At 40.3% G+C, this 23498-nt stretch overlaps 1 protein-coding gene across 1 annotated transcript in view; it reads left to right on the forward strand.

The window, feature by feature from the left end:
• The first annotated feature begins 21252 nt into the window (after window positions 1-21252).
• The window catches only part of CLUL1 (clusterin like 1), a 59820-nt gene continuing 57574 nt past the window's right edge, over window positions 21253-23498 (forward strand). Inside the window, exon 1 of the mRNA XM_004389705.1 lies at window positions 21253-21364. Within this exon, the coding sequence (XP_004389762.1) occupies window positions 21259-21364 (106 nt within the window). The 5' untranslated portion in view covers window positions 21253-21258. The remainder of the gene's footprint in view (window positions 21365-23498) is intronic.

Raw genomic sequence — 23498 nt, forward strand, 5'->3', positions numbered from 1 at the left:
TCTTTCTAATCTTTTGAGTAGCTGTTATCACTTTGACCCCATATATAGCTCTTAAAAGAGTACTATGCTCAAGGCAGATATTTTTTACTAGTTAAGCTAAACTATTGATTGGTTTCAAGAAGACTTCAGGGGATATTTTTGGTAAAAGGTTTAAAGATTATCTCAGGGCAATAGTTTCAAGGGTTCGGCCAGCCTCCATGACTCCAGAATATCTAAATTTCATGAGAATTTGACATTTATTATGCATTTTCCCCCTTTTGATCAAGATTCTTCTATGGCATCTTTAATCAAACTGTTCAGTAATGGCACCAACCAGTACTTCTGGTCTCATGGCAAAGCAGGCAGTTGTTCACGGAGGCAATTAGCAATACATTCCATATCTTCCTCCTATTCCTGACTCTTTCATCCTCTGTTGCTCCAAAAGAATAGAGAACAATTGTTGTGCCTTGGATGGATCCTTACAAGCTTTTAGGGCCCCAGACACTACTTGACAAACTAGGAGGTAGAACAGAAGCACTGAACACGTTATTAGGCCAATTAACTGGGATATCCCATGAAACCATGACCCTAAACCTTCGAACTAAGGAACCAAATCCCGTGAAGTTTTTGGTTGTACATAAGCAGCCTCAGCAGCTACTCTTTTTTTGTTGTTGTTATTGTTGTAAATATATCTATTATACAACTTTTACCAGTTCAACTTTTTATAGGTGTACAACTTACAGAGGGCAATTACAACAATCTGCTGTGCAACCCTACCCTTAATCAATGTGATCTTTCCATCATAGTTAACTCCCCCCATTCCCCAATTCCCCACCCTCCCACCCCTAGTAACCACTAATAAACTTTGGTGTCTATATTTTTGCCTGTTCTTGTCTTTTTTATATAAAGAGTGAGGTTATACAATATTTGTCCTTTTGTAATTGGCTTATTTCACTCAGCATAATGTCTTAAAGCTCCATCCGTATTGTAGCATGTATCAAGACTTCATTTCTTTTATTGGCCTAGTAGTATTGCATTGTATGTATGCATGTACCACATATTGTTTATTCATTCACTTGTTGATAGGCATTTAGGTTGTTTTCACCTTTTGGCTATTGTGAATAGTGTTACAATGAACACTGATGCACTAGTCTCTGTTTGAGTCTTTGCTTTCAAGTCTTTGGGGCATATATCTAGGAGTGGAATTGCTGGGTTATATGGTAATTCTATTTTTAATATTTTGAGGAACTGCTACACTGTTTTCCACAACAGCTCTACCATTTTGCATTCCCATCAGCAATGGATAAGTGTTCCAATTTCCCCACATCCTTGCCAACATTTGTTATTTTCTGGGTTTTTATCTTTCTTTCTTTTTTATCTTAGCCATCTGAGTGGGAGTGAAATGGTATCTCATTGTGGTTTTGATTTGTATCTCCCTAATGACCAATGACACCGAGCATCTTTTCATGTGTTTGGTGGCCATTTGAATGTCCTCTTTGGTGAAATGTCTATTCAACTTCTTTGCCCATTTTATGATTGGGTTGTTTGTCTTTTTTTTGTTGTTGTTGTCAAGTTGTCAAAGTTTTACATATATTTTGGTTATTAGATTCTTATAGGATATAGGTTTCTGAAAGTGTTCTCCCAATCAGTAGCTTGCGTTTTCACTTTTTTGGTAAAATCTTTTGATGAACAAAAGTTTTTAATTTCTATGAGGTTCCATTTATTTATTTTGTCTTCTGTTGTTTGTGCTTTTATTATACTAGATAATACATTGTTAAAAGCCAAGCTCAACAGCATTGCCCCTGCCTTTTCTTCTAAGAATTTTATGGCTTTAGTTTGCACATTTTAGATCCCTAATCCATTTTGAATTTGTTTTGTGTATGGTGTGAGGCATGGATCCTATTTCATTTTTCTGCACATGGAAATCCAGTTCTCCCAACACCATGTATTGAAGAGATTCTTCTTTCCACATCAAATGCACTTAGCATCTTGTCAAAAATCAGTTGACCATAGATGTCTAGGTTTATGTCTGGACTCTCAATTCTATTCTGTTGGTCTGTGTGTCTATTGCTATGCTAATATCAGGTGCTGTTTTATTACGGTAGCTATATAACATGTTTTAAAATCAAGAAGTGTAGATCCTCCTACTTTGTTCTTCCCTTTCAACATTGCTTTGGCTATTAGGGACCTCTTGCCATTTCACATAGAGTTGAGGATTGGTTTTTCCATTTCTGTAAAGAAGGCTGTTGGAATTTTGATCAGGATTGCATTGAATCTATAGATCACTTTGGGTAGTAATGATATTTTATTATTAAGTCTTCCAACTCAGGAACACAGAACATCTTCCCATTTACTTAAGTCTTCTTTAAACTCTTTCAACAGTATTCTATAATGTTTATTGTATAAGTCCTTCATGTCCCTGGTTACATTTATTCCTAGGTATTTTACTCTCTTAGATGCTATTGTAAATGGAATTTTTTCCCCAATTTCCCGCTAAGATTTTCTCATTGCTGCTGTATAGAAGCCCAACTGATTTTTGTTTGTTGACCTCGTAGCCAGCTACTTGGCTGAAATTCCTTTATTAGCTCTATAAGTTTACTTGTAGACTCTTTGGGATTTTCTGTATATAGGATCATATCATCTGTGAATAATTTTACTTCTTCCTTCCAGTCTGTATACCTTTTATTTCTTCTTCTTGTCTTCTTGCTCTGGCTAGGACTTCTAATACAATATTGAATAAAAGTGGTAAGAGTGGGCACCCTTGTCTTGTTCCCAATTTCAATGAGAAAGCTCTCAATCTTTCTCCATTAAGTATAATGTTGGCTATTGGCTTTTCATATATGCCCTGAATCAGATATAATAAGGAATTTCCCTTCTATTCTAATCTTCTTTAGAGTTTTCATCAAGCAAGTGTGTTAGATTTTATCAAATGCTTTTTCTGCATCCATAGAGATGATCATGTGGTTCTTTTCCTTTGTTCTATTGATGTAGTGTATTACATTGATTGATTTTCTAATGTTGAACCATCCCTGCATTCCTAGAATAAAACCCACTTGGTCATGATATATGACTTTTTTAATATACTGTTGGATTCTGTTCACAAGTATTTAGTTGAGGAATTTTACACATATATTCATAAAAGACATTGGCCTGTAGTTTTCTTCTCTTGTGGTGTCTTTGTCTAGTTTTGGTTTCAGGGATGTTTGCTTCATAGAATGAATTAGGGAGTAGTCTTTCCTTCTCTATCTTTTGGAAGAGTTTAAACAGTATTGTTGTCAATTCTACTCTAAAAGTTTGGTAGAATTCCCCACTGAACCCATCTGGTCCAGGACTTTTTTTTGTTGGGAAGTTTTTGGTCACTGACTTGATCTCTTCACTTGTTATGTGTCCGTTGATATTTTCTATTTCCTCTTGCGTCAGTTTGGGTAGGTTGTGTGCTTCTAAGAATTTGTCCATTTCATCTAGGTTATCTAATTTATTGCCATACAGTTGTTCATAATATTCTGTCATAATTCTCTTTATCTCTATCGGGTTAGTTGTAATGTCTCCTCTTTCATTTTTTACCTTATTTTCATCTTTTCTTTATCAGTCTAGCTAATGGATTGTCAATTTTATTGATCTTTTCAAAGAACCAACTTTTGGTTTTATTGATTCTCTCTATTGTTTTTCTGTTTGGGATTTTGTTTACTTCTTCTCTGATCTTTGTTATTTCTTTCCTTCTGGTAGGTTTAGGGTTAATTGCTTTCTCTTTCTAGTCCTGGAGTTATTGAGTTAGGTTTGAGAACTTTCTTCTTTTTTTCATGTAGGCATTTATTGCTATAAGTTTCTCTCTGAGCACTGCCTTCATGGCATCCCATAAGTTTTGGTATATTGTGCTTTCATTTTCATTTGACTCCAGGAAATTTGTGATTTCTCTTTTGATTTCTTTCTTGACTCACTGGTAGTTTAATAGTGTGTTGTTTAATTTCCATATATTTGTGTATTTTCCAGGGGTTTTTTCTGTTATTGATTTCCAGCTTCACTCAATTGTAGTCAGAGAAAGTACTTTGTATGATTCATTAAGAAATTTATCAAGCCTTGCTTTGTGACTGTTATGGATTGAATTGTGCCCCCCAAAAATATGTGTTGTAATCCTAACCTCTATGCCTGTGGTTATAATCCCATTTGGGAATGGGTTGTCCTTGTTATGTCAATGAGACAGAATTAGTGTAGGGTGTGTATTGAGTCAATCTCCTTTGAGATATAAAGGAGATTTTAAAAGCAAACAAAAGAAGGAGAGATGGAGTAAGATAGATGTTAAGATGCGTGGAGATCTCCAAGGAACCAGGAAGCAGAAGCTAAAGAGACAAGGACCTTCCTCTAGAGCCAACAGAGAGAGAGAGCCTTCCCCTAGAGCTGGCTCTGTGAATTCAGACTTCCAGCCTCCTAAACTGGGAGAAAATAAGTTTCTGTTTGTTAAAGCCATCATTTGTGGTATTTTCTGTTATAGCAGCACTAGATAACTAAGACAGTGACCTAACATATGGTCTAGAATGTATATTGTGCTCTTGTTGGGTGTTCTATATATATCTGTTAAGTCTAGTTGGTATAGTGTCATTCAGGTCCTCTGTTTCCTTGTTGATCTTTCTAGATGTCCTGTCTACTATTATTGTAGTGCTATCTATTTGTCCCTTCAATTCTAATCAGTGTTTCCTGAATATATTTAGGTACTCTGATGTTGGGTGCATATATATATATGATTGTTAAATCTTCTTGATTTCTTGACTCTTTTATCACTATATAATGTCCATATTTATCTCTTCTGACAGATTTTTTCTTAAAGGTTACTTTGTCTGATATTAAGATTGCCACCCTAGCTCTCTTTTGGTTATTGTATGCATGGAATATTTTTTTCCATCCTTTCACTTTCAACCAATTTGTGTCCTTGGGTCTCAAGTGTGTCTCTTGGAAACAGCATATAGTTGGATCATGTTTTTTTAATCCATTCTTCCACTCTCTCCTTTTTGATTGGAACATTTAATCCATTTACATTCACTGTATTTACTGATAAGAAGTGACTTACTCCTGCAATTTTGTTATTTGTTTTGTATGTGTCTTAAGCCTTCTTTGCATTTGTCCTTTACTAACCCACCAGCCACTCTGTGGGAGAAAGATGTAGCAGTCTGCTTTCTTAAAGATTACAGCCTCAGAAACCCTATGCAGCAGTTCTATTCTGTCCTACAGGGACACTATGAGTTGGAATCAACTTGACAGCAGTGAGTTTTTTTGTTTTTGTTTTCTTTTACTGCTTGCTTTTGTATTTTGTTGGTTTATTGTAGTGAGCTGTTTTGGTTTCCTTCTCCTTTCCTTTTTAGTGTGTTTTTTAGATATTTTCTTAGTGGTTTCCATGAATATTACATTTAACAGCTCGTATTTATAACATCCTAGTGTAAGTTGGTACCAACTTAACTTCAATAACATACAAGAAATTCTTCACCTATACCATTCCTCCTGCCCCCTTCCCCATTTTGTTGTTGTTATTGCTAAGTACATCTTTATGTTTTATGTGCCCTGTAACATAATTTTATCACTGCTTTTTATACATTTGTCATTCAAAAGCATTAAGAACAAAACAATTACAATTATCAAGCATGAATACATTATTACTAGCCCTTATACTTGTCTATACAATTCCCTTTATTAGGGATCTTTCTTTTTCTGTATGTCTTTGAATTACTTTCTAATGTCTTTTCCCTTCCACCTACAGAACTTCCATTAGTATTTTTCGTAGGGCTGGTCTGATCAATATGAACTTTCTCAGCTTCTGTGTGTCTTGGAATGTTTTAATTTCACCCTTATTCTTGAAGGACAGTTTCACTGAGCATGATATTCTTGGTTGGCAGTTTTTTCTTTCAGCACTTTAAATATTTCATTTCATTGCTTTCTGAGGAGAAATTGGCATTTAATCTTACTGGGGATTTTTTGTATGTGACTGCTTGCTTCTCTCTCACTGCTCTTAGGAGCCTCTCTTTATCTTTACTTTTTGAGAGCCTAACTATGATGTGTCTTATGGGTTTATCCTGCTTGGGATTCTTTGTGATTCTTGGATTTGTAAATTCATGTCCTTCATTAGATTGGGGAAAATTTTCTGTCATTATTTCTTTAAATATTCTTTCTGTCCCTTTATCTTTCTCATCTCCTTCTGGAATTCCCATGATGCGTATATTAGGTCTCTTGATGTTGTCTCGTAATTCCATTAAACTGTGCTCAGCCTTCTTGAGTATCCGTTCTTGATGCTCTTCAGCCTTGGTAATTTTATCTGTCTTATCCTCTAATTTGCCGATTCTTTCTTCTGCCTGATTAAATCCGTTGGTGAGTCCTCCTATTGCATTTCGTATTTCATTCATTGTCCCTTTCAATTGCAATATCTCTTTTTTAGATCTTCATTTTGTTCTTGCATTGTTTTCCTTATTTCTTTGAGATTTTTGTCTATGTTTTCCTTAACTCTTTAATTATGTTTAAAGTTGTGTTATACGCTTCCATTTTTTTTCAGTATTTGATCATTCCTAGATGAGCTTTTACTTCCCTTGTCATGTTCATTTGGATGGGCCATTGTTTTTCTGTTCTTTGTGTGTCTTGTGATTTTTTGTTGTGGCACTGGGATTTTCAAGGGGGTTAACTTTCTCAGCTCTCTCCAGTACTTGATGCTTTTGCCTGCACTACTTTCTGCAAAAAAATTCTTAGGCAGGCAGAGCCTTCGACCTTCGCTAACCATTTCCTCTCTCTCTGTAATAGCTACTTTTTCTCCTCCCATACCCGATTTTATTAGGATTCCAAAGTTCCAGATTACAGTTTTCAACTTTCAATGTCTCCCAAACACACCAGAGAACACACTGTGGTCATCTGTCCACCAGTGGGCACCACCACTCAGGTGAGATATTGTGCACTAATCAATATGTCCACCAGAGGTGCAGTCCTCTCTCTGTCTCTTTCTCTGTCTCTCTCTTTCCCTCTCTCTCTCTAGTTACTACTCCTTTCCCTTCTCTGTTTCTGTACCCACATTTTCAGCTGGAAAACCCACTCCCAAAGAGCCCTTCTTCTGGGCTTGATATTGCCCTTCTGTTTTGCCCAAGGCTTCCTTCCCTGCTCTGTGGGGGCTGCTTATATCTGAGCTATCATTCAAGGGTAGCACAGGCAGAATTTCCTCCCTATCAGTGGAGGAGGAGGGGCTGAGGCTTCCCAGAATGACCTCGGAAAGATTTGTCTTGTTGGATTCAGAGCCGCAGTGGCCCTGTTGTGGTGGGGGAAGCAGTCTCCACTTAGGTGACCCTCCTTCTGGCTCCACTAGAGGGAATCTTCTGTAGGAGTTTATATCAGTCCAGCATCCAACAGTTACCAGGTTGGGAAAGGGTTGTCATGCTCTGAATGGACCCCCAGGGAAGTCTGCCTTGTTGCTATCAGAGCCTACCCCATTGTATGCTGGCTGTGGGTGTAACCTCCACTCAAGTTGTCTGTTTCCTAGCACACAACAGCCTTAGTTAGCAGTCTTTAGCACTGATCAGAAGGGTGAGCAGACAGACCCAAAGTGTTCCCCAGGGAGATCTGTCCTGTTGGTTTCAGAGGCCTGAGCTATGGGGTGAACAGGGAGGCAAGTAGAGTGCTGAATAAGGGAGCAGACTCTCCTGCAGGAACCTTTTGTAGCAATTTTCAACAACCTGGCAATCAACAGTTACCAGGTGGGTTAGAGGTTGTCATGCTCCAGTCAGATCCCAACAAAGGTCTGCCTTGTTGCTATCAGGGTCCCCCTGGTAGATTGTTAGCTGTGAGTGCAGCCTCCACTCAAGATTCCTGCTTCCTAGCACACAGCAGCCTCAGTCAGCATTCCTCAGTGCCAAGTGGAAGTGGAGGCAGAACAAACCCAAACTGACCCCAGGAGAGGTTTGTCCTGTTGGTTTCAGAGGCCTAAGTTATGGGGTACACATGGAGTGCTAACTACAGGAGAAGACTCCACTGCAGGGGCTTTTTGTAGCAATTCACAGTCAGCTGGCAGGTGGCAGAGTCCAGGTGGGGGAATGTTTATCACACTCTGAATGAACCACCAGGAAGGTATGCCTTGTTGCTGTCGGAGCCCCCACCCTTGTAGTATGTTGGCTGTGGGTGGAGCCTCTTCTCAAGATGCCTGCTTCCTAGCACACAGCAGCCTCAGTCAGCAGTCCTCAGCACCGACTGAAAGGAGGAGCAGACATACCGGAACTGACTCTCCAGGAGGTCTGTCCTATTGGTTTCAGAGGCCTGAGCTATGGTGTGCACAGGGAGGCAAGTAGCATGTCGACTATGAGAGCAGACTCCATTGCAAGGGTCTTCTGTACAAATTCATAGTAGGCTTAGAGTTGACAGTGTCCATGTTGGGGAGGTGCTGGTACCCTCCAAATGGACTCCTGAGGAGGTACTCCTTACTGATTTTAGAGTAGAATCTTAGGGCCTTGTCTCTTTGTACAGACAGGGGATGTGGTGGTTAAGGAAGCTGGTTCTTTTACTAGGGCCACTTTCCAGTTCACAGCAGCTGGAGGCCTGTGTGGTGGGGAGGAGGGGGCAGGGATGGTGGCAGAAGCAATTTTCCTACCATGTGTGACTCTTTGATTCTTGCCTGTCTGCAGTTCCCTGCTGCTTTCCTCTGCTCCCTGATTTAGAGTTCCTCAAAGCTGACCACTGTTTCCTTGTTGTATTGCTTCTTGTATTTGTGGGGGAAGGTAGGAATGATGGCCTGTTCACACCACCATCTTCCCAGAATTCTCTCCATAGCTTTTCAATGGCTGATTTTTCAGAAGTAGATCACCAGGCTTTTCTTCCAAGGCGCTTCTGGGTGGACTTGAACTTCCAATATTTTGGTTAGCAGCCAAGCATGTTAACCATTTACACCACCCAGGGACTCCCTAAAAACCACGACAGTTCCAGGTAAACCAAGACTTCATCTTTAGATAGAGCATCTGGATTACTTCATGCCTCAAAAACTACCTTTCTTGCCTGACTGTAGACAGTAAACAACTTTTGTTAATTGTCCACAGTGTGTCAGAATCTGGAGATGATGTTGTATAATTGATGGTCAAGTATCACTGATTGAAACATATTGTGGCTGTGATTCTCATGCTTTGTATCTTGGGTTGATAGCCCCACATGGATATTTCTGTTTCCAGGTTGTCTTAGTTATCTAGTACTGCTATAACCGAAATACCACGAGTGGATGACTTTAACAAACAAGAATTTATTTTCTCCCAGTTTAGGAGGCTAGAACTCTAAATTCAGGGTGCTGGCTCTAGGGGAAGGCTTTCTCTCTCTGTTGGTTCTAGGGGAAGGTCCTTGTCTCTTCAGTTTCTGCTTCCTGGTTCCTTGGAGATCTCCACCCATCTTGGCATCTATCTTACCCCATCTCTCCTTCTTTTGTTTGCTTTTAAAATCTCCTTTACATCTCAAAGGAGATTGACTCAATACACACCCTACACTAATTCTGTCTCATTGACATAACAAGGACAACCCATTCCCAAATGGGATTATAACCACAGGCATAGAGGTTAGGATTTACAACACATATTTTTGGGGAATACAATTTAATCCATTAACACAGGTTCATGTTGCTCAGCAAAGCAGGACAATCAAAATTCTGTATGAAAATAGGCCAAAGAAAGATTACTATTAACAGCTTGCCTGTCTACCTTCCCACAAATATTAAGTTAAAGGTAGTATATGCCCTAACATTGTAGCTCACTTCCACAAAGTTTTATTGATGCTTACTCTGGGCCAAGTCCTGTGCTGGGGCTAAAAGGATGGTGGGTGAGAAATGGTCCTACCCTCAGGAACCTTACATCTAGTTGAGAGACAAACACGTGTGCTGGCTATTCTCAGTTTGCCACCCTCTCCACCAGATCTACTCTCCCGTTTTCTCTGCCCTGTTTCATAGCCCAAGCGTTTGACACTTTCACCATTTGCACCACCCAGGGACTCTACTGTACCATAAAACCCAAACCCATTGCGACCCTATAGGACAGACAGAGTAGAACTGCCCCATAGGGTTTCTAAGACTGTAATCTTTACGGAAGCAGATTGTCACATCTTTTTACCATGAAGTGGCTGGTAGGGTCAAACCACTGACCTTTTGGTTAGCAGTCAAGTGCTTAATCACTGCGTCACCAGAGCTCCTTCCATTGTACCATAGTATTCTTTAAATCTTTTTAAAATAATTTTACTTGAAAAAATAATATTCTACGCAGTCATTGAAAGTGTAAAAAATAAAAATGATGAAGGACACATTTCTGGAAAACATGTATTTTATGTTATTTACATTAGAATAATTCCAAGATGGTTTCCTTCCCTTCTCCTTCCTCTTTCCTTTTTCCTTTTCTTTCTTTCTGTTTCTTCTACTTTTTAATGAATATACCCAAACCAAAACCAAATCTACTGCCACAGAGTCAATTCTGACTCATAGCAACCCTATAGGACAGAGTAGAACTGCCCTATAGGGTTTTCAAGGCTGTAAATCTTTATGGACGTAGACTGCTACATCTTTCTCTGGTAGAGCGACTGGCGGTTTCAGACCATTGACCTTCCAGTTAGCAGCTAAGCACTTTTAACCACTGTGCCACCAGGGCTCCTTAATGAGTATACACATAACCCAAATGTTCCCAAGTTTTTCTGCTTTCCAGGATCACACTTTCCCTTTAATATTTAAAGAAGAGTACAGGTAGTCCCCGACTTACGATTGGGCTTTGTTCCGACCTAAGTCAGTTCCCAGGTAAGTCAACTACTTTTTTTTTTTTTTTTAGCTTTCATTGCTCTTGCCTTTTATTATCAGTATCTTTATAAATCCAATCTTTATTTGTCTTTGGAGGTTGGCGTAAGAATGGTAACATCAGCAAATTACACGCTGCAACACCGTAGGTAGTACCTATTTTTAACAATAAAATGTACAAAAAAAAAGGATGGTCGTAAGTGTGGTTCTTCATAGCTTGAATATGTTGTAAATTAGGGACTACCTGTAATTCAAATCCTCACTCTGGGGATCATAGGAAGAACAAAGCTTCCCAAGTTGGTATTTGTCACCTCTGGCTGTGAATAACTGCCCTGGAAGGCTTCTAGAATGCTAGGATTGGTGATGTCCCCTTTGAAATAAGGCTGCTACTACTGTGCAGACCCAGAGGTGGGAGAAGGAAAGCCACACTCCCCCACTTCTCTGTCCCAAGGGCGTGCACCCTACTCCTAACTCCCCACAATCAGGCTTGACTGTAGAGAAAGAGCACAGAACAAGATACTACTTCAGACATCGCCATTCCTAACGTCTACCGTCTTGCTCTTCTCTGAGGGTCCCAACAGACCACATCCCTTAGGAGGGAGATGTTGCAGGAATCTGGCTTCCCCTGAAATCACGGTTCTTTCTTCACTACACTTCTTTCTGGAGTCCCAGAGCTCATACCTCTGAGACTCGGGACAGCACCCAGCCCCCACTCTGACCCTGCGGTGGGTAGAAGTCAAAACATCAGTCCACAGTCATAATAGTCCAAACACACAAGGAAGTAGAACAACTCTTCTACTTTATTATGCAAAAAACTAGCTTCTTGACCTCAGGCTCACTCCAGACTAACTGAAGGCCTTCCCTTTGTATGTACAGTCAAAGGAATTCTGGAGTTCTTTCCCAAATAAAAGAGATTTTACCGAAGGCTTAGAAATTTAAAAAAAAAAAAAAAAACTATAGTAAAAAATAAAAACATCAAACACACGCACACAAACAAAAACAAATGAACAGATTTTAAGTCTGATTACCCAGAGTGTTTAGACCAGGCTGGCTCGTGGGCATCTCCCTCCTTAGGCCCCCTGGTCCTCTGCAGCAGACCAGTTTTCCCCCAGTTCCCTCCACTGTGCAGCATTAACAGAATCTGTAATAACTCTAGTAGGTCTCCTAGAGCTTCTTTTGTACCACTTGTGCATTTCTCCCAATTGCCTCTCCACCCATAGAAATGAATCAGGATGTAGTGAGAAAAGAAAACAACTCAGCAGCTATACCGAAAATGTGTAAGTATCTGGGTCCTGTATCAGCTGCACAGTGCAGAATGGCGACTGTATCCCTCCAGGGAAAAACTGCTGAAGATCAGACAACATCATGCTAGGGCCAGGCTGAAGCGGAGTGGCAGTCTGCGTGCTTGCGGCCACTGCCCATATCCCCACCCCCAGCTCTCTGTCTTGGTCTCTGTCTGGGATTGTTGGACCTAGCATGCTATGCCATCACGTCTCTTGCCTGCTGGGTTCTTGGGTTTGTCCCCCATGACTATGGCCCTTACTTGGCAGCCCCCCTCTCCAGCTCTCACTGGGCTCCAAAACTATTGTTTCTACCCCTTGTCCTTTCATCCTGGTAGTGGTAAAGGATTTCCACTGCAGCTAGTAAGTCACTCCTTCCTTAAATTCTCTTCATCTGAACCATGTGAGGTGGATTCTATTTTATTCCATGATCCTGTCAGACAACAGTCCAAAGCAAGTGATGCAAAAAATCTCTTACATATCATCTATCTTGCTGATCAGAAAGCCGTTTTTTATTTTAATGTGGACATATCATTTAAAAAAATATTCACTCTCGCCAACAATTTAAGAAAATAGTCATATTAATTCACAATTCTGATTAAAAACAACAACAATAATCAGTTTTGTGACATTTTGGCTAACAAGTGGCCCCAAATTAAAGCTTTGTTGAGCATGGAAAGAGCTCTGCATTCGCTGACAGACGAGTCTCCTGCTTCCTTTCAGATAAAAATCTGGCCATCATCAAAGAGCTCTCCTAAGGGCTCTTGATCTAACTACAAGACATTTGTACACTTTCTGTGCCCATTATAATCATCTAGGTTTATTGTCCTCTTAGTCCAAAGATCGGCAGAGTCAGAACACAAGAGAAATTCTGATTTGCTTAGAATAAATTTAACAAGTTAAGTGATACCCTGATATTATTTATATGATCTTATTTGTATTTTCTTCTTTAGTTTGAATTTGCAACTACTTAGCCAATTATGGAGGAAAAAGTAAGACTTAATGTATATGCACAAGTGATAGAATGATTTATTCCTCCATAAGACGTGGGGAAAGGCTAAGGTTACCATCAAATATTTATGGTATTTTACTCATCCTTTTGTTATGGAGATAGAGACCCAAATTAAAATATATTTGTCAGGGTCATAACAATGCAGCCAGAATTCAAAGAAAAAACTTGATTTGTAATTATGTATAATTTTACATATTTGCGATGATGGTCTACTGATTTCGACATGTTTTAGAATACACAGTAATAAAGTTCAGTACTTCCAAAGCTACTAACTCCCACGGGCCTTCATATACCATGGCCCCAGATTCAATACATTGTCTGGGTGTTGGCCTGGGTTTGCCATGGATGGAAGGAGACAGAGAAGTCTGGGACGATTCCCAAATTTCTGCTTCTGGTGATAGGGAGATGATGGCAGGGTGAGCTTGAGGAGAAAAAGCTGTGATAGGAATTGTTGAATCTGAAATCCCTGTGGCGATGCAGACAGAGAGAGACAGAGAGAGCGAGCGGCAATAGAAAGCTGGCTCTGTGTGTCTGTGGTTCTGGGTAAGATCATCCAGAGAGCTCTGAGTTAGCAGAAAAGAGAGTCAAGGACCAAATCCTGGGGGAATACAAACATTTAAGGATGGAGCAAAGAAGAGCATTCATTAAAGAGATTGAGAAGGCATCCAAAGTGCCTGCACATGATAGGCACTCAGCAAATACTGCTAAAGAGATGAATATGTAACCCAGCTACTGTAGCCTGAAGTGGGTTGGATGAGCTTCCCAGCTCAGCCCATTCTTACTGGGAATCAGTAAGATCTGGAAACCAGAGGATCATGTAACATGTCTTGACGGATCTTCGCAGATCACCTTCTGGTCAGTGCTGAGTCCATCTTGCCTGCACTTGCCCCTTCCCCCTTGATCTTCCTCATGCTTTCTTTTTTCTCCTTTCCTCCCAGGGTCCTGGTTTCAGACCAGCACAGCACTTTATGTGTACTGGCAACTCCTGCTTGCCTGCAACTCACATTCTTCAGAGTGGGGCACCTATGAGATAAAGTCCTGTATGACTAGTGTAGATGTCTCTCACAGCATAACTGTGGTTCATGGTTACACTAACAGACCCTCTTCCCATGGAGGGTCAGGATGGATAAGACAAAGGAGATCTAGAGGATGGAGCAGCCCATCCGCTTTCAACAGTGAGAACTGGGTAGAATAAAAAGGATGAGGGGACAGACAACCCCATTCAGTTACAAATAAAAATCTGTTGCTGTCAAGTGGATCTCAACTCTTGGGGACCCCATGTGTGTCAGACTAGAACTGTGTTCCATAGGGTATTCAATGGCTGATTTTTCAGAAGTAGATCACCAGGCCTTTCTTCCCAGGCGCCTCTGGGTGGACTTAGACCACCAGCCTTTTGGTTAGGAGCAGAGCTGGCTAACGATTTGCCCACCCGGTTGTTGTTGTTGTTGTTGTGTGCTGTTGAGTCGATTCTGACTCATACCAACCCTATAGGACAGAGGAGAACTGCCCTTATAGGGTTTCCTAGGCTGTAATCCTTACAGGAGGAGATCACCAGGTATTTTCTCCCGTGGAGTGGTTGCTGGGTTCAAACCACCAACCTTTCAGTTAGCGGCCGAGTGCTTAACCATTGAGCCACCAGGGCTCCTTTGAGATTCCTCCTATCATGTTACTCCCATTTTATTTTCTTTGTAACAGTTCGCATTCACTGGCATTTTCTTGCTTATGTATTTATTTGTGAATCATCCATTTCCCTCCCGTTAGAATTCAGTGTAGCTCCAAGAGTGCAAGGACATGTCTGTTTTGTTCCCCTGCATCCCCAGTGTCTGGCACATAACAGGACCCGATAGACATTTGCTTAATGGACTATTCTAAGAGCTGAACTTTGAACTGAAGCACTGTGCTGGGGGTAACAGAAATTTTAGAATCTATTTGTTATCTAAATAAGTCCTTATCAATAATTATATTTATGTGGTGCTAGTTTGTACACCCTGGTGGTTTAGTGGTTAAGAGCTACATCAGCTACCAAAAGGCCGGCAGTTCGAATCCACCAGGCGCTCCTTGGAAACTCTCTGGGGCAGTTCTCCTCTGTCCTATAGGGTCGCTATGAGTTGGAATTGCGTTGACAGCAACGGGTTTGGTGTGTTTTTTTTTTTTTTTAGTTTGTACAGATAAATTCTGGTCTCACAATGAGGTTAAACAGGATATAATTTCCTCATGTTGTAGTCAAGTTTGATCTTTTTTGTGAAAGATTTTCAAGTCTGGATTCAAGGCCTACTTTTCCTGCCTATGTTATATGAGCCTAAAATAATAATTTTAGTTTACTCTTAATTTTTTAATGAAGTTATTGGTCTACCTTACTATTGCTTTGCACTCTGTAGCGTGATAAAACATTTTCATTTGTATTGTCTCATTTGACCTGCTCAGCAATTCTGTAAGATGTAAAGAATCTGCCATTTTTTCTTCTTACACATTGATTCAACACATTTATTACATTCCAACTATGTTTAAGCTGGATGAGAATAAGTGAATAATCATCATAGAACTTTAGAGCTGGGAGACTATTTCTACCAAGGGCTCATTTTAGATGAGGACCCTGAGGTAGAGTGAGGCTACCTCTAGGATCATGAAGCTAAAGTGTGGTGGGGCTTTTTCTGGAACCTGATCTCTTGAATTAGCTATTCTTACACTACACCATTGGTCTTTTCTGTGGAGTGAGTAAGTCTTTTTTTTTTTTTCTTCTAATTGATTATTTACCTTTTTTAAAAAATTTTTTTATTGTACTTTAGATGAAGGTTTACAGAACAAATAGTTTCTCATTAAACAGTCAGTACACATATTGTTTTATGACATTGGTTAACAACCCCACGACATGTCATCACTCTCCCTTCTCGACCTTGGAGGACCCTTCCTTTTTTTGGTGAAAATATACATGGCCAAAGATGCACCATTTCAGAAGCTTCTACATGTACAATTCAGTGACATTGATTACATTCTTCCAGTTGTGCTGCTATTTTCACTATCCTTTTCCTAATTATTCCATCACCATTATCGTCAACTCACTGTCCCCTAGGCTTCCCATCAAAACTTTTGAGTAGCTTTTGTGAATCTGATCTTTTTTTTTTTTCGTACTTTAGATGGAAGTTTACAGAACAAATCGTTTCTCATTAAACAGTTAGTACACATATTGCCCTATGACAATGGTTAACAACCCAATGACATGTCAACCAGTCTTTTTTTAATGAATATTTGTACTCCACTTATAAAATGTTGCTTTTTAATATGAATTGTGTCCTTTAAGTTTATTAAATGAATGGCTGAATACATGGAGATGAGAAGAAAAGAAGGAAGGAAACAAGGGTGAAGGGATGGAGGGAGAAAGAAGGAAACTAGTCTGGTAACATTAATTACTATTATAATCTAAATGAATAACTTAGAGTTTTTAAGCCTTTGTCTTTCATTTTATTTCTCTTACGCATTCCCTCCTTGATTTTGAGGGGGCAGGGTGGGGGGATGGAGGAGGACTGACTTTCCTACCATCTCCTATTACTGTGTGGAGGAACTTCTACCAGGGTAACAATCCTGGCCTCTGACCCTCCTGTTTCTCACCCTACAACGCAGGAATAAGATATATGACTCATGAGCGAATCCATTAGTTCACGGATCTCAGTTGTGGAGAACTCCTTAGCTATTCTCTCGATATCCTTCTCTTTCCAAATTTTACTGGTTCAAGACAGAAAATCCTAGTTTGTCTGCAGGACACATGCAGGGCTACAGGGCTGCTTACCCCAGAGGACACCACTGACGTTGTTGACTGGAGCTGTCTCCACATACATACTCCCTGGTCTGTTCTCTGCCTAGTAAGTGTCCCATCTGGGAGCCTGAAGGTTGTCTGCTGTGCCAGTGGCAGGCTGGGCAAATTCAGCTCAGGGTTGACATACTACCAGGTCCATTAAGGCCACACATCTAAGTCACTCTATCCAAGCCTGAGCTTAGCAGTAGTAAAGCTAATATTTTGAAGTCCATCTGTCCAATTTCTCTTTTTCTCATTTGGTTCCACAGCATTTTCTTGCTGTCTTTCTTAATTAAGATGCCTTTGCTTCTAGATCTACTTACTTACCAACGAGCGCGCTGTAATATTTTAGAATCCCCTTAAATCTTGAACATAATGATGTCATAATCATAAAAGTACCAGGATTTGCATGAACTATTGCTCAATGTTAAGAACAAAATGGCAGCTGTGAAAACAGAAGAAGTAACTAGAGGAAGAACCTTAGTGGAAGCATCAAGATATTTTAAAAGTAATTAGTACTAGTTAGCAATAAAGTTCTGTTCTTAGAAATTATACTTAAAGGGGGAACAAGTACTAAGAAAGAAATCTGTCACTAAAGAGTGAGCCACCAGACTACCTAAAGTGGGTTTCATTTTCAATGAAATGAGGGCTTGGAATTACAGCCTTGTTGAAAAGGTGCATGCAGAGCCAGCATGACTTCAAATGGGCCCAAACTTGGAAAAGAGCAAACTAATGAGAGAGGCTGCTCAGTGTTAGAGTAGAGCCAGACAATTTCCTATGATTTACTTTTGCAGAACGCTGCTCTTCTCTTCCTGAGAAAAATACTCAAAGTGCTGCTTCCTCTGTTGGCCAACCTATCTTTCAGGATAGGACACATTTGTTTATAGGTGTTGATTCTAATTGCTCAAAAGTAAAATCAGGCTGCTTAAAAAAAATAACAATTGAAGTTTTGCTTTGAGCTGATCTATTTTTCCAGCAGAGCTAAGTTAGAGGTTTCCAACTATAACAGATAATTAGCGAGTAATCAAGACAGCTGAGTTGGGGTGTGGTCCTGGACTTGGAGTGTGTGTCCTGGGCATATTCTCAGTGTCCAAATGGAGCTGAGTTAAACTCAGTGCAAGTTGCTCGGAGCCAAGGACCAACTTCTAAGGGCCCTCCAATGTCAGGGGACCCTTGCAGAACTGTCAAGGTCTACCCTCTTAGAAAAGGACTGAGCACATAATAAGTATTGACTGATTAGTCTCTAAAAACTTTCAAAGGGGGCTTGTTACGGATTGAATTGTGTCCCCCAAAAATGTATGTCAGCTGGGCTAGGCCATGATTCCCAGTATTGTGTGATTGTCTACCATTTTGTCATCTGATGTGATTTTCCTATGTGTTGTAAATCCTACCTCTATGATATCAGTGAGGCAGGATTAGGGACAATTATGTGTTAATGAGACAGGACTCAATCTACAAGCTTAGGTTTGTCTAAAGCCAATCTCTTTTGAGATATAAAAGAGAGAAGCGAGCAGAGAGACAGGGGGACCTCATACCGCCAAGAAAGTAGTGCTAGGAGCAGAGTGCATCCTGAGCAGCTCTTCAACCGGGGAAGATTGATGACAAGGACCTTTCTCCAGAGCCAACAGAGAGAGAAAGCCTTCCTGTGAAGCTGACTTGAAATTGGACTTCTAGCCTACGAAACCCGGAGATCTGGTGGCACAGTGGTCAAGAGCTTGGCTGCTAACCAAAAGGTTGGCAGTTTTAATCCACTAGCCACTCCTTGGAAACTCTTTGGGGCAGTTCTACTCTGTCCTATAGGGTCACTATGGGTCGGAATTGACTGGACGGCAATGGGTTTGGTTTTCTAGTTTACTAGACTGTGAGAGAATAAATTTCTCTTGTTAAAGTCATCCACTTGTGGTATTTCTGTTACAGCAGCACTAGATAACCAAGACATGGCCATCAAAAGATCCTGAGATTTCAGCAACTGAAAGACTCGTTGCTGTAGGTCCCAGATCTGGCTTCAGGACTAATTGTTTACGTTGTTGTTAGGTGCTGCGGAGTTGATTCCAACTCATAGCCACGCTATGTACAACAGAAGGAAACACTGCCCAGTCCTACGCCATCCTCACAATCTTTGTTATGGTTGAGCTTATTGTTGTAGCCACTGTGTCAATACATCTCATTGCAGGTCTTCCTCTTTTTCGCTGACCCTCTACTTTACCAAACATGATGTCCTTCTCCAGCTACTGATCCCTCCTGATAACGTGTCCAAAGTACATGAGAGGAAGTCTCTCCATCCTTGCTTCTAAGGAGCATTCTGGTTGTACTTCTTCCAAGACAGATTTGTTCATTCTTCTGGAAGTCCATGGCATATTCAATATTCTTCACCAACACCATAATTCAAATGCGTCAATTCTTCTTTGGTCTTCCTTATTCATCGTCCAGCTTTCATGTGCATATGTGGTGATTAAAAACACCATGGGTTGGGTCAGGCGCACCTTAGTCCTTAAAGTGACATCTTTGCTTTTTAACAGGACTAATAGCTGTTTGGAAACCCTGGTGGCATAGTGGTTAAGGGTTCGACTGCTAACCCAAAGGTCAGCAGTTTGAATCCACCAGGTGCTCCTTAGAAACCCCATAGGGCAGTTCTACTCTGTCCTGTAGGATCACTAAGAGTCAGAATCAACTCGAAGGCAATGGGTTTGGGTTTTTTGGGTTTGATAGCTCTTTAAATTATTTTTGAAGGAATCATTTAGGTGTCAAATTTTCAGTTCATCTAATTTATTAGCAAATTGTAACCAACCAAACCAGTTGCCATAGAATCTATTCCGACTCATAGTGACCCTAAGTGTGTCAGAGTGCAACTGAGCTCCATAGGATTTTCAATCGCTGATTTTTCAGAAGTCCATGGCCAGGCCTTTCTTTCAAGGCACCTCTGGGTAAGCTCCAACCTCTAACCTTTTGGTTAGCAGCTGAGGAAGTTACTGTTTGCACCACGCAGTGGGCCTGAAATCCTTATCTATTACATTATTTATATGCTAGATCTTATCACTTTATCTAGTTAAAATGTGTATATAGTCAAAAAGACCAACCAAGTAAATATTCTTTACAAAATGTTTACCCTAAAACTTTACTTACTCAATTTCAAATTATTGCTTAATTTTAATCTAAGAAAAAAAATTGACCTACACAGGAATATACATGTCATACGTCGTACATTTAAAAATAATTTTAAGGCTTTAATGAGTCCTATCAAAACATATTTGTGTTAAACAGTCTACGGCCATTGTTCCTGATCACGGGCACAGTCTGCCTCCTAGTGTTTGTTTCTAAACCCTTCCAAGTTTTAAATCATCGTCTTAATCTCAAAACGTTAGGTTAATAGGATTAAGAACTGTGTCATCAAATTATTAGAACAAGGCTAAATCCTTGACACTGATGAAAATCAGATCAGAGAAAAGTGGAGGCCTTTCCAGAAGCTCTCAGCAACTTCACGGGGGAAATATTGCAAAGTTAGTGGTAAATATACTGTATTTAAAAGTTCTGTTTGGTAAGTAGGGTCTTAATAGAAAGGGAAGAGTTAGTTCATACCAAGTATGTAGAGAGTGATAACTTTGTAACTACTAGTACAGATGTTATTTTATAAGGTCCCTGGGTGTGCTTGTTATTATAAGACACTCCAACTGTTGATTGAATAATGGAGATGTTTTTATTTTTGTTTATTCAAATTAGCAAATATACATAAAGCAGATAAATAACGGCCTGGGGTTATTTTCTATATTTAACTTCATGAAAACATAGTTGTTTTATTTAATTTTTCTTAGTAAATTTTAAACATTTGTATTTGAAATATTTATAACTCATGCAAATCAGATTAAATATTAAAGGAAATCCATTATCTGAGAAGAAAAAAATTAACTGTTCACTCTTCACAAAGCTTGGTGGGCATTACAAGAGGTATGAGAAAACTATGTGAGGCTGCTTCGATTTAAAAAAAAAATTATTGAATCATCTAGTAAAAACTCACTTGTGGACTCAATTTTGAAGGAAAAAAAATCCCTCTGACATCATTTTAACTCATTCTATATTTAGGGATGTTTATGGTTGACGCGCAAATAAAACGAAGTTTGAATTCTGTACGTCTGTGATCCACATTGCTCACTGCCTTCAGTTTAAAGTCTTAGAGGCAGCAATAGTACTTGAGATGATGATCTTATGTAACTGTCCTAAAGAATGTAAATTAAACAGAGACTTGGTATTTTTTTTTTAACTTAAATTTCAAGCTTCCTAGTGTCCTAGGCACATTAGCATAAGTTGTCTAAAGTCATAAAGAAAAATGGACAGAAAAAGGCTCTGCAGCTCCATGTGTTTGCCATTGATGCCGGCAGAAAATAACATAAGGGAAGGCATTTGATGAGGTTTATTTTTCCTTTGCAGGAACAGCGGGAACATGAAGTCGCCACTCTGGGTGTTTACTGTGTATCTGCTGTGGTTGAAAAATTGTCACTGCGCACCTACTTGGAAGGACAAAACCACTATCGGTGGAAACCTGAAGAGTATGTTTGCTTTCTTTATCTGGGCTATGCCCTGTTTGTATGCCCTGTTGGCATTTACGGTGATTTACAGTTGAGAGATAAGTGTACTCATGACAACCCTTGAGTTTCACAGCAAAATGTTTTCTAGGCACTTAAACCAAGTATACGTGACGCCAAACATCTGGGTAAAAATAGAAAATTCCAATCAAGTATCTAAGAATGTTCATGCATCCAGATGTTTGCTATCATGCAGATAAAACTTGCCAACTTTTAGACTGCTTTTTTTTTTTGGTATCATCCAGATGTTTGGTTTCATCTAAGCACGGTTTTAATGAACAGTGAAATACTTTTCTAGCATTTAGAAAATTTAAACGATTAATCTGTGCCATTAGTCTTAAATAGTGAAAGAATGGATTATAATGACATCGAATCTGGTTGCTCTGTGATCATTAACTGGTGGCCTTTGCTCGATGAGATACGCTTTGGGTACTAAACACTTAAAAACAAACAGGCTAAAATGTAGCTGACCGTTGTTTGCCATTGAGTCGATTCCAGCTCATGGCGAGACCCCATGTGTGCAGAGCAGAACTGCTGTGTAGGGTTTTCAAGGTTTTTGGAAACAGATCACCAGGCCTGTCTTCTGAGGCACCTCTGGGTGGATTCAAATTGTCAACCTTTTGGTTAGCAGCCAAGTGCTTAGCTGTTTGCAGCACCCAGGGACTTCTTGTAGCTGATCGTTGTTGTTAGGGGCCGTTGAGTTGATCCCGTCTCATAGAGACCCCATGTGACAGAATAGAACTGCCCCACAGGATTTTCTCGGCTGTATTTTTTGGTTAGCAGCCAAGTGCTTAGCTGTTTGCAGCACCCAGGGACTCCTTGTAGCTGATCGTTGTTGTTAGGGGCCGTTGAGTTGATCCCGTCTCATAGAGACCCCATGTGACAGAATAGAACTGCCCCACAGGATTTTCTCGGCTGTATTCTCTACGGAAGCAGATTGTCAGGTCTTTCCCCCACAGAGCTACTGTGTGGATTTAAACCTCCAACCTTTCAGTTAACAGCTGAGCACTTAACTGTTTGTGCCACCAGGGCTCCTTTGCAGCTGACTGTTGTTGTTGTTAGGCTCTGTCGAGTCGGTTCCAACTCACAGTGAACCTATCAGACAAAGCAGAACTGCCCCATAAGATTTCCGAGGAGCAGCTGGTGGATTCAAACTTCGAACCTTCTGGTTAGCAGCTGTAGCTCTTAACCACTGCACTCCCAGGGCTGCTGTAGCTGATTAGGAATCTATAATTAAATTTGGAGGCAACGATAAGCTCCTTAGGAAGCCATATTAGCTGTTATGAAGAGAGCATGACAATGAATTTATGCCCACTAAATGCTTATTGGAGCCCTGCAGGTGAAGTGGTTAAGAGCTCAGGCTGCTAACCAAAAGATTGGCAGTTCGAATCCACCAGCCACTCCTTGGAAACCCTATGGGGCAGTTCTCTGTCCTATAGGTTCGTATGAGTCGGAATGGACTCAACAGCATGCAACAACAACAGCAACAAATGCTTACTGGAGACCCCGGGTGGTGCAAATGGTGAAGCCCTGGACTATAACCGAAAGGCTGGCGATTCAAACCCACCCAGAGGCACCTCGGAAGTAAGGCCTGGCAATCTGCTTCAGAAAGGTCACAGCCTTGAAATCTATGGAGCAGTTCTACTCTGCATACATGGGGTCGCCATGAGTTGGAATTGACTCAATAGCAACTAACAACAGCAAAGAATGCTTATTGAAGTCCCTGGGTGGTGCAAACAGTTAATGTTCTCAGCTGCTAACCAAAGGGTTGGAGGTTTGAGCTCACCCAGAGGCTCCTCAGAAGAAAGGTCTTGCAATCTGCTTTTGAAAAATCGACCATTGAAAACTCTGTGAAGCACAGTTCTACTCTGACGCCCATGGGGTCGCCATGAGTCAGGGTTTACTCCATAGTAACTGGTTTAAAGGCTTAGGAGAAGTGCGTATGAGATGTCTGTTGGGTTATTAAGGAATCCTGCGTTGTCTGAGGATACTTTCTGAGTTTGATGCCTGCTTGGAAGGTAATTGAAGCTAAAAGCAAAGGAAATTTTTCACTGTTTAAGGTCCCCAGTTGGGCATATAATGTAAATGTTTGTGAAGG

The sequence above is a fragment of the Trichechus manatus genome, unplaced genomic scaffold, assembly GCF_000243295.1.
Source record: "Trichechus manatus latirostris isolate Lorelei unplaced genomic scaffold, TriManLat1.0 scaffold00256, whole genome shotgun sequence".
In the NCBI taxonomy this organism is placed as follows: domain Eukaryota; kingdom Metazoa; phylum Chordata; class Mammalia; order Sirenia; family Trichechidae; genus Trichechus; species Trichechus manatus.